The sequence below is a fragment of the Arachis hypogaea genome, chromosome 12 (assembly GCF_003086295.3).
Source record: "Arachis hypogaea cultivar Tifrunner chromosome 12, arahy.Tifrunner.gnm2.J5K5, whole genome shotgun sequence".
Lineage (NCBI taxonomy): Eukaryota > Viridiplantae > Streptophyta > Magnoliopsida > Fabales > Fabaceae > Arachis > Arachis hypogaea.
Window position 1 is genome coordinate 99,106,969 of NC_092047.1, and position 15,352 is coordinate 99,122,320.

General features: G+C 36.0%; 1 protein-coding gene and 1 long non-coding RNA gene across 3 annotated transcripts; one reads left to right on the plus strand and one right to left on the minus strand.

Annotated features, from left to right (window-relative positions):
• Positions 1 to 6,423: 6,423 nt before the first annotated feature.
• LOC112727834 (pentatricopeptide repeat-containing protein At3g18970) lies at positions 6,424 to 10,827 on the minus strand. Of its 2 annotated transcripts, XM_025777752.3 has the most exons (4): positions 10,115 to 10,824; positions 9,283 to 9,404; positions 8,237 to 8,367; positions 6,424 to 8,131 (listed from the first exon to the last, which is right to left on the minus strand). In XM_025777752.3, the coding sequence occupies exon 4, from the start codon at positions 8,069 to 8,071 to the stop codon at positions 6,623 to 6,625; it is 1,449 nt and encodes a 482-aa protein (XP_025633537.1). In that variant the 5' UTR covers positions 8,072 to 8,131; positions 8,237 to 8,367; positions 9,283 to 9,404; positions 10,115 to 10,824; the 3' UTR covers positions 6,424 to 6,622. The 2 variants fall into 2 exon arrangements, with proteins under 2 accessions (XP_025633537.1, XP_025633536.1); XM_025777751.3 differs by lacking the exon at positions 8,237 to 8,367 and having other exon boundaries at positions 10,115 to 10,827.
• A 1,135-nt stretch (positions 10,828 to 11,962) lies between these two features.
• LOC112727836 (uncharacterized) lies at positions 11,963 to 14,979 on the plus strand. Its single transcript, XR_003166005.3, has 4 exons — positions 11,963 to 12,476; positions 12,550 to 12,651; positions 12,765 to 12,880; positions 14,775 to 14,979. It is a non-coding gene; the product is annotated as an uncharacterized lncRNA (long non-coding RNA).
• Positions 14,980 to 15,352: the final 373 nt, after the last annotated feature.

The following is a 15,352-nucleotide window of genomic DNA, read 5'->3' on the forward strand; positions in this document are numbered from 1 at the left end:
ATTAATTCAGGCCATAATAGACCATGGATGGCAGTTGGTGATTTTAATGAGATTGTGGCACCAGATGAGAGTACAGGTGCTTATTTTTCTTCTCACAGAGCTAGTCTATTAGCTACTACTCTAGATGACTGTGAGCTCTTTGATCTTAAAGTGACTGGTAGGAGATATACTTGGTATAGAGCAGTTCAGGCTGGCAGGGACTTGGCTAAAAGGTTGGATAGAGCTATAGTTAATGAGGCGTGGATGACAATGTTTCCTGAGTGTTATTCTGAAATTCTTAGCAGGCTTCATTCTGATCATTGTCCTATTTTAGTTCGTTGTCATGGTAGCCCTAGAGTGAAAGGTTCACGTCCTTTTAGGTTCCAAGCTGCGTGGGCAACACATCCTTCTTATAAACATGTTATTAGTAAGGCTTGGAATCAAGAGTTTAGAGGCGTTACCGAAAGGCTTAAGATGGTTCAATAGGCTTCTTTGGACTTCAACTCAAAGATTTTTGGAAATATTTTTGTGCGAAAAAATAAGCTGGAATATCAGATTGATCAGATTCAACGACGTTTAGAGGTTACCGATGTGTTATCTCTGAGAATTAAAGAAGCTGAACTGAGGGAAGATTACAATAGGCTTTTGTTGCAAGAGGAACTTTTTTGGTACCAAAAATCTAGAGAGCAGTGGGTCAAGTATGGGGATAGAAACACTAAATTCTTTCATCTTCAGACTTTGGTGCGTAGAAACCATAATAGAGTACATGGATTATATGTTAAAGATGGGTCTTGGTCTACTGATCCAGATATTCTTCAGGAAGAAGCCCTCTCTTTTTACAAGAATCTCTTTGGTACAACGGAAGAGGTTGAGGTTGATTGTTTAGGGGATGTTCCGATGCCCACTCTAAGCACTGAGGCTTGTGCTAGGTTAATTGACCATGTCTCTTTTGCGGAAGTCAAGTCAGCAGTATTCAGTATGAGCCCTTTTAAGACTCCTGGTCCAGATGGCTTTCAAGCTTATTTTTTTAAAGAATATTGGGAGATAGTAGGCACTGAGATTTGGAATATTGTCCGGAGCGCTTTTTTGGGAGAGTTCTTAAATCCTAGCATCATGGAAACTCTGATTGTGCTTATTCCTAAAATTGATAACCCTACCTTTATGAAGGATTTCAGGCCTATTAGCTTGTGTAATGTTGTTTATAAAATTATCACCAAAGTATTGACTAACCGACTTCGGCCTTTTCTTCCAGATATTGTTAGTCCTTTACAAGGAGGTTTTATTCCGGGTCGTGGTGCCCTGATAATATTATTGTGGCTCAAGAAATTCTGAATTTCATGAAGCACACAAAATCCAAGAAAGGTACTCTTGCTTTTAAAATTGATCTTGAAAAAGCTTATGATAGGGTGGATTGGAGGTTTTTGGAGAGTACTCTCATTGCTTTTGGTTTTCCTATCATCATTGTTAATTTGATTATGACTTGTGTCCGTGCATCATCTCTTTCTATTATATGGAATGGGAATAGATTGGATAGTTTTGCTCCTAGAAGGGGGCTTAGACAGGGCGATCCAATGTCTCCTTACTTATTTGTGCTTTGTATGGAAAGACTTGCTTGCTATGTATCTCATAAGGTGGTTGAGGGTGTGTGGAAACCAGTTTCTGTCACTAGGGGTGGCCCAAAATTTTCTCATTTGATGTTTGCAGATGATCTCTTACTCTTCTGTCAGGCTACAAAGAGTCAGGTCCAAATGGTCATGCATTCTCTTAACATTTTTTGCAAGGCATCTGGCATGAAAGTGAATCTTGAAAAGTCTAAAGCTTTTTGTTCTAAAAATGTGACTGCTCGTAGAAGAGATATTTTTACTAGTGTTTCTTCAATACGTTTTGCTTTGGACTTAGGAAGATATCTTGGAGTTAACCTTAATCATTCCCGTATCAGTAGGGCTTCTTTTCATTCGGTGATTGAAAAGGTGAGGGGAAGATTAGCTAATTGGAAAGGAAGGCTTCTAAATAAAGCAGGGAGACTTTGCTTGATCAATTCTGTTGCAGCATCCATTCCTGTCTATCATATGCAGGTATCTTTTTTTCCAAATTGGGTTTACGATAAATTATCTTCTATGATGAGACAGTTCCTTTGGAAGGGTCAAGTTGATGGTAAAGGTCTTTCTCTTGTTAATTGGAGGACCGTGATCACTCCAAAAAAATTTGGTGGCCTGGGTGTTAGAGATCCTGCGTGTGTTAATATATCTTTACTTGGTAAATTGGTGTGGCAACTTTTTCATTGTCAGGACAAGCCTTGGGTTGCTCTATTGAGGGCGAAGTATCTGAGGAATGAGGGAGTTTTAGATGGCCCTGTCCCTTGCAATGCTTCTCATGTTTGGAAGAGTATCTCAAAGGCTTTTGGTGCTCTTAAGGATGCATTCTCTTGGTGCGTTGGGTCACTTGATCAATCTTTTTGGTTTGACAATTGGAGTATTGAGGGCCCAATTGCTCAAGATGTCCCTTTTGTACATATATCTGACTCTGATTTAACTATTAGAGACGTTTGGAAAGATGGTCAATGGAATATCTATGATATTTTCTCTATCATTCCAGAAGATGTCAAACAGCGTTTGAATGCTTATAATCCGGATTTGAATGCTGGAGAGAGTTCGGGTTGGTCGTGGGGTGTGGCATCTTCTAGACTTTACTCAGCTAGGAGTGGGTACAGTTGGCTAGCCAAAAGAAAGTTTGACTGGAATGAGCATGATAATTGGTTGTGGGTATGGCGACTGCATATTCCTGAGAAGTACAAGTTCTTGATTTGGCTCAGTCTTCATAATGCTATTCCTACGGCAGAGTTTCGTTTGGGTCGTGGTTTAGCTTTATCTAACACCTGTCATCGGTGTCAGAATGGTTCTGAATCAATTCTTCATTGTCTTCGGGAGTGCCCTAGTGCCAAGGAGGTCTGGAACCTTTTAGGCCTGTATTCAGATAACTCGAATTTACATGATTGGCTCTACAGAGGTGCAAGGAGTGAAAATATTTTTCTTTTCTTTTCGACCATCTGGTGGATTTGGAGAAGCAGGAATCAGGACTTATTTAATATAGATGATTCATGGAGTGCTAGTAAAGTGGTGAGTTTGATTCGTAGTTCAGTAAGGGAGTTTCACACTATTTTTGCTATGCATCAATCTCTGTCTCCTCCTTCACTTTGTTTGCATTGGGTTCCACCTCCAGTTTATTCTGTTAAATTGAATTGTGATGCTAGTTGGTTTGCTCCTTCTGGCTATGCTGGTTTTGGTTGTATCATTCGCAATCCTGATGGATGTTGGTTGAAAGGTTGCACTGGGAAAGTCGAAGTGTGCAGTGTTCTTTTTGCTGAATTGTATGCAATTTGGAGAGGTTTACTTCTTGCTTGGGAGAGTGGATTTCGTGAGGTTATTTGTGAAACAGACTGTTTAGAAGCTCTTTTCTTGGTAAACCAAAGAATGCTTGGTAAGGATATTCCGGAATGGGATTTGGCAAAGCATATATAGGAGGTTATGAATTGGAATTGGAGAGTCTCTATTCTTTTAATTCAGAGGACTGCAAATAGTGTTGCAGATTGTATGGCTAAAGCAGCTGCTTCTGTCGCGGACATTCACTCGAATTGGAGCCAACCATGGAGTGAGCTTCAACATCTAATAGATTTAGATATGACCCTAGCCAATTAATTTGGTTTTGTATCTTTTTTTTTCTTTCTTTTGTATTTAGTCACCAAAAAAAAAAATTATACAGTCTTCCATCCTTTCTTCTTCTCATGAGGATATACTAAATTACTAATTAAACGTGATACTTAGATTTTCAATCAAATATATAACATCTAATTTTGTAATATTTTAAATTTTAATAATAATTTTAAATGTATTATCTCATCAAAAATAATATTTTTTAAAATTTATCATGGATGTATATAACTAACCAATCCAGCTACACATCTAAGTATTTTTGACAACTAAATCTAATTAAGTTGACCCAAACTCAACAAAAATTATTTTCATCATACCAGCGTGTACACATGCGTGTTTCAACAATACAAAATATATTATTCTTTATCTTCTCCTTCTCCTTCTCCTTCTCCGTTTTCCCCTACTCCTTCTCCTCCTTCTTCTTTTAAATTCGTGCAAGTAGGTACTTCTTCTTCTTCTTCTTCTATTTCGTTATGTCATCACCAACAACACCAACATGTTGTTAACATCTTTATTGGTTATGACTTTTTCTGGTGTCATCATGAAATAATTTCGGTTTATTTTTTAGTTTATTTTGGTTCATTTGTGAATTAATTTCAGTTCATTTGTATGTTAATTGAGGTTCACCTAATGTTGTTGATAAGTATTGACCAAATTTTTTATTTCTTAAGTAATTTCGGTTCATTTCTTAGTTTATTTGAGATTCATTTGGATTCAGAAATGAATTCGATGTATTTGTGTTAATTGAGGTTCACTTGATGCTGCTGACAAATATTGACCAAAGTTTTTATTCCTTAAGTAATTTCGGTTCATTTCTTAGTTTAATTGATGTTCATTTGAATCCAGAAATGAATTTGATATGCTTTTGTTGGTAATTGAGTTTTTTTACTACTTGTTCAAGTCTGAACTAATTAAATGGAATATAGTGAAATTTAATGAAATTGAATAAAGTGATAATAAATAATTTTCATTCTTCTTTGCTAAAAAATTTGGTCAATACTTATTAGCAGCATCAAGTGAACCTCAATCAACAAACAAATGTACTGAAATAAATTAAGAAATGAACTAAAATTATTTAATGATGGATTGATGGTATAAGAGAAAATTAGGACTAATAAAAATATTTGCAAAATGTTGGTACTATTGGTAATGACAATAACGAAAAAAAAAATAAAAAAAGAAACTGCAACATTGGAAAAGAATCTACGTGCACAAATTTAAAAGAAGAAGGAAAAGAAAAAGAAGAAGAATATGTATGTGTGAATTTGAAAGAAGAAAAAGAAAAAGAAAGAGGAGGAGAATTTGAAAGAAGAAAAAGAAGAAAAAAGAGGAGGAAAAGGAGAAGAAAGAAAAGAAAACAGAAAAAGAGACGAAGAAGGAAGCACGTAACAACTTAATTAGACTTAATTAAAAATTTTGCTTGGACATAAAGCTTTATTAATAACTAAAATCACCTAAAAAAAGCTCGGATACTATCTCAAATTTTAAATTTAAAATATGTATCACAAATCCCAAATCGTAAGATAATAAACTTAACCAATTCTATATTAATTTTTGCGTTAACTTGTTAATTTAAATCGATGGTTATAGCCATTATTAATGGAAAAAGAAAATACACAATAGTACAGATAGGACAAGAATAAATCTTTCAAACATAGATAAAATCATAGTGTGTATCACTCTTAATTATTTAACTGGAAAAAATAAATAATAATAACAACAATTGAAGGATATATAAGCAGAAGAACTTAAGTGCATTTGAATTCGTATAGCGTTTGAATTTATACAGCGTTCTTCAAAACCTTGTGTTGAATGGTGCCTTCTTAAATGCTCTTCTTCTCCAAGGTTGCCAAGAGTGTGGAATCACAACCACCTCCTTTTGTTCCTTCAAAATCGCATAAATGAAAAAATAAATAAAACAATAAATAATTATGAAGATATCCATAATTTAAAAATAAAGATATATTTGTCTTTTTATAAAAAAGTTTGATTCTTCTTCTTAAATATTATAAATATTAATTTTTATTAATAATTTTAGTATTAAAAATCCTTTTTAATAATTAATTTTTTTTAACCGTTCTGTAGAATAATTTTTTCTTTATTTATTTAGTATTCTAAAAAATCAAAATCCAAGTTGTCAATTTTTTGTTAAGAATTAATTTATCTAATATAAAAATTGTTAGGACTAATTCAAAATATTACTCACGTAGTCACGTTAAACTAATATACCGGAACAAAGAATAGACCTACCACAAAAAAATTGAAAATAAATGTTATACATGAAATCCAAATTTTCAAATAAAGAATGACCACTTAAATTACAGAAGTGGAGAACTTTTTGTGTTATATGCAAAGAACAGAATTAATAATAAGTTGTAATAAGTGTTGACAATGCATACAAGCTATCAGAACAATTAAAAAGTGGCTAAAGATGATCAATATTTATGAATTAACATTTGAGTTGTACTTTAATATTTTTTTTCATTTTGTTTTCTCCTTTTTTTTATTTGCTATATGGTTTCATCTTGAGCTCAATACAATTTCACTATCAGAAGTGTTGAAATGTGTTGATCACATTATTATCCTAACTATCTAATATCTCAAAATTATGATGATTCTGTCAATATTATCATTTTCATTCTATCCCCTCTGGAAAATGTAAATAACCATATAATTAACTAATTATGCTTTTATTTGGCACTATCACTGCTACATATATAGGAGATAGTAATACTTAACCAATAAAACGTAAGAAAATGTTACTAATGATCGTACTCTTTTTACAAGTAGAACCATGAACCAAAACTAATCGTTAAAGACATTGAAAGAGTTCCTCTTTCTTTATCTTCATTCTAGATTAATGCCAACTACTCCATATTGGTTGACCAAAAAGTTCTCATTGTTACTACCAACGTTGTTGTATCAATGTTATATTACAAGGTAGCCATGTTAACGGTTTGAACAGAGCTAGAACCAGTTCTGTTCAAAACACTCCTGGCTTTCATGCCTTTCCTTATGGTTTCAACATCATTCCACCTTTCGGCTGAAGCATAAACGTTTGAAAGAGCGACATAATCCTCGCTTGTCGAAGTCACATTTGTACAAGTCTCCTCTTTTAACTGCAGAAGAAACTTACCCACCTTCTCTCCCATCACAATGTCCCCATGAATCTTGCAAGCTGCAAGCAAACTCCTCCAAATAACAGAATCAGGACTAATTGGCATCCCCAAGGCAAAATCATAAGCTTCTGTTAACTGTCCGGCTCGGCCAAGAAGGTCAATAATGCAACCATAGTGTTGTATCCGAGGTGTCACTCCGAACACACTCTTCATATCGTGGAACAATTGAAGGCCTTCTTCTACAAGCCTAGCATGACAACAAGCTGAAAACAAACTTGCAAAAGTTGCTTCATTCGGCTTAACACCATAAGCTCCCATTTTATAGAAAATCTCCAAGGCTTGTCTTCCTTTCCCATGTATGGCTAAGCCAGTAGTCATCGCTGTCCAAGTCAAGACATTCTTCACATTAATTCGCCAGAAGACGGATAAGGCACTGTTCAGACATCCGCATTTCGCATACATATCCACCATACCAGTTCCTATAAACACATCATATTCAGGACTGTACCCTGTTTTTCCTACAAAGCCATGTATGCAGGCCCCAATGTCTATAATTCCCATTTGAGAAGCTGCTGAAAGAACACAAACTATGGTAGTATCTGTCGGCTTAACACCACTAGGATCCACCAACATGTTGCGAAACAAAGACAACGCAACAGCAGCATGATCCTCATTTCCTTCTTTCATAGAACAATAACCTGTTATCATAGCATTCCAAGTGACAACACTTCTTTCTGGCATTTCATCGAACATCCTTCTGGCAGATTTAATATCTTTGTGGCTAGCATAAAAATGTATCTTTGTAGTCTGAACCAAAATATCTGATTCAATCCCATGTTTTACTATAAGGGCATGTAATTGTCTACCTAACCATAATGATGAAACCAAGGGAGAGCGAGCGCAGGCTCCAAGAACAAAATTGTAAGTATAATCATTGAAAACCATGGCTCCCCTTGAAAACTCATTTTGGAAAGTAGTAATGGACTCCTCGGGTTGAACACATCTAATCAAAGTATTGAAGAGAAACAAGTCTGGCTTGTCAAAATGCCGGAACACTAAATGTGCATTATTAGCAACATGTTTGAATGGCGATTCGCAATAATGTTCAATTAACTTGGCCAATAAGGAAGGAGATTTGATGCCATTGGTGATTAACTGAGCATGAAGTTCCTTCACATGGTTGGTCAATTTGGGTAAAGAATACAACAAAGGAACACAGCTATGCCTTGGAAGAAAAGTCAACATGAGGGAATTGCAACCCATAAAGGAAGATTATGAGTCCTTGGATGAAGAAATTGTTTTTCACCTTAAAACCCATGCACTCTGCCAAAAATTCAGGTTGAGTTGTTCAGTTTTATTAAAGCTGGCATTTATACTTTAATTTATTGATTTCATGCCAACAATCAACAAAATATACCAATTTCATACCTAGAACGGAGTAAGCTTATAGGTAAGTTATTTCCAAGGATGTGATCATAGTTGTCAGAACCGAACTAGTCAGACTACTGGTCATTAGTTCAACCGGTGGGTTACTAGTTGAACTGGCTGATCCGGTCGTACTTAAATAAAAGTATAAAATAGTCGAAAACTTAAAATTAAATTTTGAAATATATATCTTCACCAACATTAACAACAATCAAGTCTCAATTTCTAATACGAAAATAGACATATTATTAGTCAATACTACAATAATATCTTAATTTGACACAATAATAATGACAATCAATTAGGCAATTAGTAATCAATTCCAACTAAGCAATTAACAATCACAATGCAGCAATGGAGCCTATTAACAATTAACAATTAATCAATTAGGCAATTAACAATCAATTTTAACAGTCTATTAGCAACTAACAATCAATTCTAACAGAGCCTATTATCTAATTCTAATTACACTATCACATTGACAATCAATTAGGCAATTAGCAATCAATTCCAATTAGGCAATTAACAATCACATTGTAGCAACAAAGCCTATTAATAATTAACAATCAATTAGAGGCAATCAACAATCAACTCTAACAATGGAATTTCGGGGCCCTCAAAACTAAAATTGAAAATAAGGTGCATTCCTATTATTTTTAATAGCAGAATCATAATATCATAACCACAAAGTAAAACTAAATAACTAAATATTAATCTCCAAACATTTTCTTTCCAAATTCAAAATTAGCAAACCAACACAAAATCCGCAATCAGCAGGATAACTAAATTAGTAATTAGCAAACTTCCCATTCAACAAATTCAAGTCTCATCATAAATTCATAACCAAACAATCAGTCCATTACATTACATACATAGCACCATATTTAGAGCAAACAAACACAAAATTTTTGGTGACTAAACACACAAAATTAACTAACTTTTTTCTAACTAAATCATTTTGATCACATTAAAAACTAAATTAACCAAATCACAATTTTTTTTATGAACAGATTAAAAACTAAAAAAGTAAGCAAGAAAAATTAAGTAACCTTCGGTGGTCTTCCAACAAGCAGAGACGCACGGCAGCGTGCAGGCAGCAACAACCACCGACGATGAGGAACGAGCAGCAACAACCACCCAAGAGACGGAGGGAGGCGCGGCGAGGAGGAAGCTGTAATGAGTAAAATATAGGCCAAGGCCCAATTAGGATAGTTTCATTAGTAATTGATTTACTATAAATAGATATAGTAGAAATGTAATAGAAAAAAACCAGGAATTGAGTAATGTGTAGTCTTTCTTCTTTGAAATTCCATCAATGGAATTATTCTCTCCCTCTGAATTCTTCCTAATTTCCCTCTGATTGACTTCTTTATTCCTAAATCCTTCCCCTTACAATGGTGCTTTCATTGGGCACCATTTTTCCTTTTTTTTTTTATAGTGGTTTAGCGATCTCACCTCCAAGGGTACAAATTGGAAGTGTAGATGCGTGTTTTACTACTTTTTTGTCTTATACTCAGAGTGAATTGGAATTATGCTGCAACATTGAAGACATTTCTTAATGGATTGGAAACTTACATCCATAGAGAAATTATCTTTGATGATCCTAAAACTCTTTGGGATGCATTTTATTTAGCAAAATTTTATGAAGAAAGATGGAAAAATCCGTTTGGAGAAAATTCAAAGCCAAAATTACCCTCTCACAACTACCAGATTCAGATCCAAAAACGTTTCTCAACAGAAATTCCATATCAATCACAATTTCAAATTTCAGATTCAGCATTTCAAGCAAAAATCCAAATCCAGGGCTCCATCGTAGAACAACAGAAAAGCTTTCAACAGAACACAAAATTAGAAGCAGAAATCAAGGTCAAGCGACAGAACCTCTGAACGCTGGCGGTCGTACGGGGTGAACAGAACCAGTTGAGGAGGACGACAACATCCACGACGGCAGAACCACTCGGAGCAGTGGCGGCAGGCTCAGCAAGGCCAACAGTGGCGCCGGGACGGTGCCGTCGCGAAGGGGAAGGTGGATGACGCAGATCTATTGGATCGGGAACCAACACCAAAGCCACCTTGCCGGTTTACGGACGCGGTGGTCAGAGGCGGAGCAGCTGCAAGAAAGCCCGCACCAGAACCAAGACCGCGGAAGACGAACGATGGGGTGGTAGCAAGCGGCGCCTCCGTGAAGGGAAAGCTCGCGACACCCGAGTTGACGAAGCGGCGAAGGTTAGAAGAGGCGTTCTGTTCCGTTGTGTTCCCTCAATCGTGGCCAAGCCACCACCACTCACGGTGGCGGTTTTTCCATGGGACCGCGAGCGTAGATGCGGCACATAGAAGAAGCGGGACGAGGTATTGTCTCCGTGGGTGGCAATGGACCAAGCAGCAGCACAGGAGCCTACCCAGGCAAAGCAGACGGCGGAGATACAGAGTGGTCAAGAGATGAGTGGTGGCTGTTTTGGGGTGGTGCCCTCTCTTTTCAGGTGCAGCAACGAGAATGAGAAAGCAGAGCATGAGGAGCTGTTCCTTCCTCAAGGGTTGGGCCTTTCTCGAATGTGTCAAGCCCAATTTACCTCAACAAGAGTCCAATTCACATCAACAAATAGATTTAGGCCTACAAAAACTATTTGAACCAGATAGAGGGCCTTATTTTTTTTGAACAATAGAATCTTGGAGGTAATTTTTTATTTTAGACAGTAGAATAAAAATAGGTCAAAAATATCATTTTAGGATTAATTGTTACTTTTATTAATTGTAATTAGAGTTTATAATTTTTTTCACAACCTTGTCCGCAAGTTGTTATTAAGGAGAATGTAACGTAATAAGTAAAATATAAGCCGTGGCCCAATTACGATAGTTTCATTAATAATTGATTTACTATAAATAGATATAGTAGAAATGTAATAAAAAAAATAAAATTTGAGTAATGTGTAATCTTTCTTCTTCAAATTCCATTAATAGAATTATTCGTTTTCTCTTAATTCTTTCTAATTTCTCTATGATTGATTAATTCTTCTTTATTCCTAAATCCTTTCCCCTTACAGAAACACAGCTCGAGCAGAGACGCGATGAAGGAGAGAGGCGAAGGAGGCGTGGCGAGACGCGAGAAGCCGAGCAAAGACGGAGGAGAGAGGCGGGGTGGTGGGTGCAGTGATAGCGAGGACAGGCGACGACACAAGCTGACAAACAAGAAGCAGTGAAGCACAGCTCGAGCAGGGAGGCAAGAGACGTGCGAGTAGCCGAGCTCATACGGAGGAGAGAGGTGTAAGACCCAGAACTTTTAGAAAAATTTAATTATTTATTTGTAGTTTTAATTTCAAAAATTATTTTATTGAAGATAATTAAAGACAGTTTTGATTATCAAAAATTATTGGAGATAATTATTCAATTGAAATAAATTAAAATTTTTGTTCAAACTTTATAATTATTGAGTATCTTTCTATTTACACCTTAAAGTTTTAGAATTTCAAAAATAATGAGAATTTTATATGATTTAATTTAAATAATTGATATTTTAGAATTTAATACTCTAATCTTTACATTAAAAAAATTAATTATATTATCTTATATTTTAATTTAGAATACTTATTTAGAAATAATTTACAAGTTAATAAATAAACGATATTTTCATATATAATTATTATTTGGTTAAATTAGGTTTTTAATTTACTACTCTACCCTCTAATTCTATCAAATTACCTATATTAGTCATAAAATCCCTAATTTTTTTTCAAAATTAAACCTAACCCTAATTTTTCCAGTCACACTCTTCTTCACTCAAACACACACACACTCACGGTTAGAGGGAAAACGGGAAACAGACGGAAGAAGGAAGAAAGAAGAAAGAAAGGGAAGAGAGGTGAAGGGAGCCGCAGGAAAGGGACGAAAAGGGGAGAAGAGAGAGAAGGTCGCGCTGCTGCTGCCGCCAGAGCCACGAGGAGAGGGAGCCACGCCGCCGTCGTGCCGTCATCGCCGTTGCTGTCAGTGAAGCCATCACTGTCGCGGATCAGACCTGAGGCGAGAGAGAGAACCGCTATGGGGGAAGGAGTCGCGCCACCCAGTCGCTGTCTGTGGGGAGTCGTCATTGGTCTGCACGCCACCAACGTCGCCGCATTATCGCGATAAGGAGAGCGAGCCGCTTCGAAGGAGAAGAACCATCGCGGAGCTGCCCCTGCCGTTGATGGGGGTGCGCCGCCAAGCTCTTGTCGCCGAAGAACCCTGCTGCCATCGCTGATGACCACTGCCGGTAAGGGGTTTTAAGTTTGGTTTATGTTCTTTTGGGTTCCGGGAAGATTATTAACGCTGCGTGATTGTTACAGTCGCTGTCATCGGGGTTTTTGCTCGCTGTTGTCGCTTGAGGTTATTGTCGGAGCTACTGCCGGGTCGATTCAGAGTCGCAGCTGCTTTGTTTTGTTATTATAGTAAGTGTTTATGTTTCGAAAACCCCTGCGTTTGTATTCCATTATATTTGGTCATAAACTCTGAAGTTTTGGTAATGTAGAGTCGAGTCCTGATTAGTATATGTTGCAATTAGAGTCATTGTGGTTGCTGAGAAAGTGGCTTGGAGTTGAGGTTGCGGTTGCCGCAATTGCAGGACGAGAGAAAATGAGTTGTGACGCGTTTTAGAGTTTTCGAGTTTCGACAATCGAGGTAAGGGCTTTTTCTAAAAAAACTCAATTTTATAATTTGGAGTTGTTATAAGTAGATATTGATGTGAGAAATACATTTTCCAGTGATTGTATAAGTCTTATGTATTGTTTGGCTATTTTGGATGAATATGATTGTTGCTTGATTTAATTATTGATTGATTTTGTTAAACTGGTGGTTGCTGAATTGATTCTTTAAAGTTTTGAAAATGAGTTTAATTCAAAGAAAATGATTGGATTTTGAATTGATTTCCTTAAGATATGAATTGTTGGAACCAGCTTGATTTTGAACTGATTTGGTTTTGAACCCATTGGAAAGGGTTACAGAATGATTTGGTTAGGACTCAAAAAGGGTGGCAAAGTCTAAGCTTTAGGGGAGGTGTTGCCAAAATTTCTATAAAATCTGAGACCTTGTTTGAAATATTATTTAGAATATTAAGAATTTAAGAATTAATGAATTATAGTATTTTACTTGAATTATTTAAGAAAATAATGAATTATGTTGTGAATTGAATTATTTAAAAGAAATTGGACTTTGATTGAATAATTGCGTTTGTGACGTTTTGGAAGAAGTCAGAGAATTGGTTTTAAGAGCGAACCTGAAAGTGATTTTGATTTAAACGGATTGGTTTCAATTTAAGTGAATTAGTTTTGAAATGGGTTTGGGACTTGTGACTTATATGATTCGGTTTTATAATAAATTCTATTTTATTTACTTAAACTAAGAAGCTATGATTTTAAGAGTTTTTAATAAATTTTTAAGGAATTGAGCTAGGTTGTTCTCTCCTAAAGTTTTGAGACTCTGTTGAGAAATTTCATTACCAAATCCTGATTTAAAATGAATGATTTTGATAACTGTTGGATGAGATTTACAATTGATATGATTTTGAAATTGTTTGGAGTTTTGGAGAATATTACCAAGGAAATAGGTTTTTAGTTTTAAAGGAAATGGATTTGAGAAATTGGAAAACTAATGATGAGTTTTGGAACTTGGAAAGGGACAATGGAATTGTTGGATATTGAAAGTGTGCCAGGCACTATATCCTTGGACCGATAGTGTGCATGGCACTATATCCTTGGGTTGAATTACGATGGATAATCTTTTATGCCGTAAGAGTGTGTCAGGCACTATATCTTCGGAATTATGCATGCAATTGTGCCGGACACTATATCCTCGGAACAATAGTGTGCCAGGCACTATATCCTCGGAACAAAAGCATGTCAGGCGCTATATCCTCGGACGTGATAGAAAAGGGACATTTGAAAGAACGTGTCGGGTTGGCATTTATGGAACGACAAGTGATATCACGAACCAATAGGATAGACATTCATCATATGCATCTATGTGACATTGTTTGGGTATACAACTTGTAATTGGTTTGCCTATATAAATAATTATGTTAACTGCTAATTGCTATACTTGATGTAACTGCTTTATTTGTGTTTGAATCTCTCTACTTGTGTTTGTAACTGAAATTGGTTTGATTGTGGTGATTTTGGATGTTGACTGGGTTGTTTAGGCCTGAGACCGTGATTGTTTATGTGATGGACCGGAGGCCGTGATTGGTCTGAGCTTTTGGTTTAGTAAAATATGAAAAATTAAAATGGTTCAGTATAGACTTAATGAACCTATACTTGGAACAGCTTGGTCATTCATACTGTCTAGGAAAACTTTTAAATTTTCACACAATAGGTTTTAGGTTTTGAAGAATAAACGGATTTCTCTTTTAAAAAGGATTTCAAATTTTTGAATGTAAACCTTTGGTTTTTGAAACGATACATAAGGCGAACAATGGTCACTGTACTCTAAAAATAAATTTATTTTATGTATCCTATTATAGCAATTCTCTAACCCTATAGTGAGAACCAGCGAGGACAATGTTCTCACTCCCCTACAGGTGTTTTCTTTTCAGGATACGGATGAAGAATTCTCGAAGAGTTTATTTTGTTTTCTGTTTATATGATATATTGTATTGCTTTAGATATTATGTTTTTTCTCTCGCCTTTATCTTTACACATTTTGTAAGAGGGATAGGATTTATATTATGTAATGCTTGTAAGTCAATATTATATAAATATATATACATATTCTTGTTAAGTGTAGTATATGTTTTGTGAGTATGTATTTATGTTTCCAACAAAAAGTCTTTTGGAAGGCTGTACGGTTTTAAATTTTAGCCAGGCTCCTATCTTAGTATTAAATATATTTAAATTCCTCGTAATATCCGAGTTATTAGAGTAGTGCAATCGGAAGCGTGACATTCTGATAGTGAGGGTGTTATAAGAGGCGCGTCGAAGGCAGCAAGCATGCAGTGGCAGTGATGTCGAGGTGAGCTCCCAGTGGCCAGCTCCGTGGTATGTGTGTATGCCGTTAGGGATAGAGAGAAGAGAGTGAGTGAGAGAGGTGGGATGGGATGGGCCGGTGGGGTGGGGTGATTCGGAGTTCAGACTAGGGCTTTCTCTTCTTTAAGAGCTC

Coding starts and splice junctions, on each gene's coding strand:
- LOC112727834 (XM_025777751.3), bottom strand. CDS start 8,071: ATGGGTTGCAATTCCCTCATGTTGACTTTTCTTCCAAGGCATAGCTGT.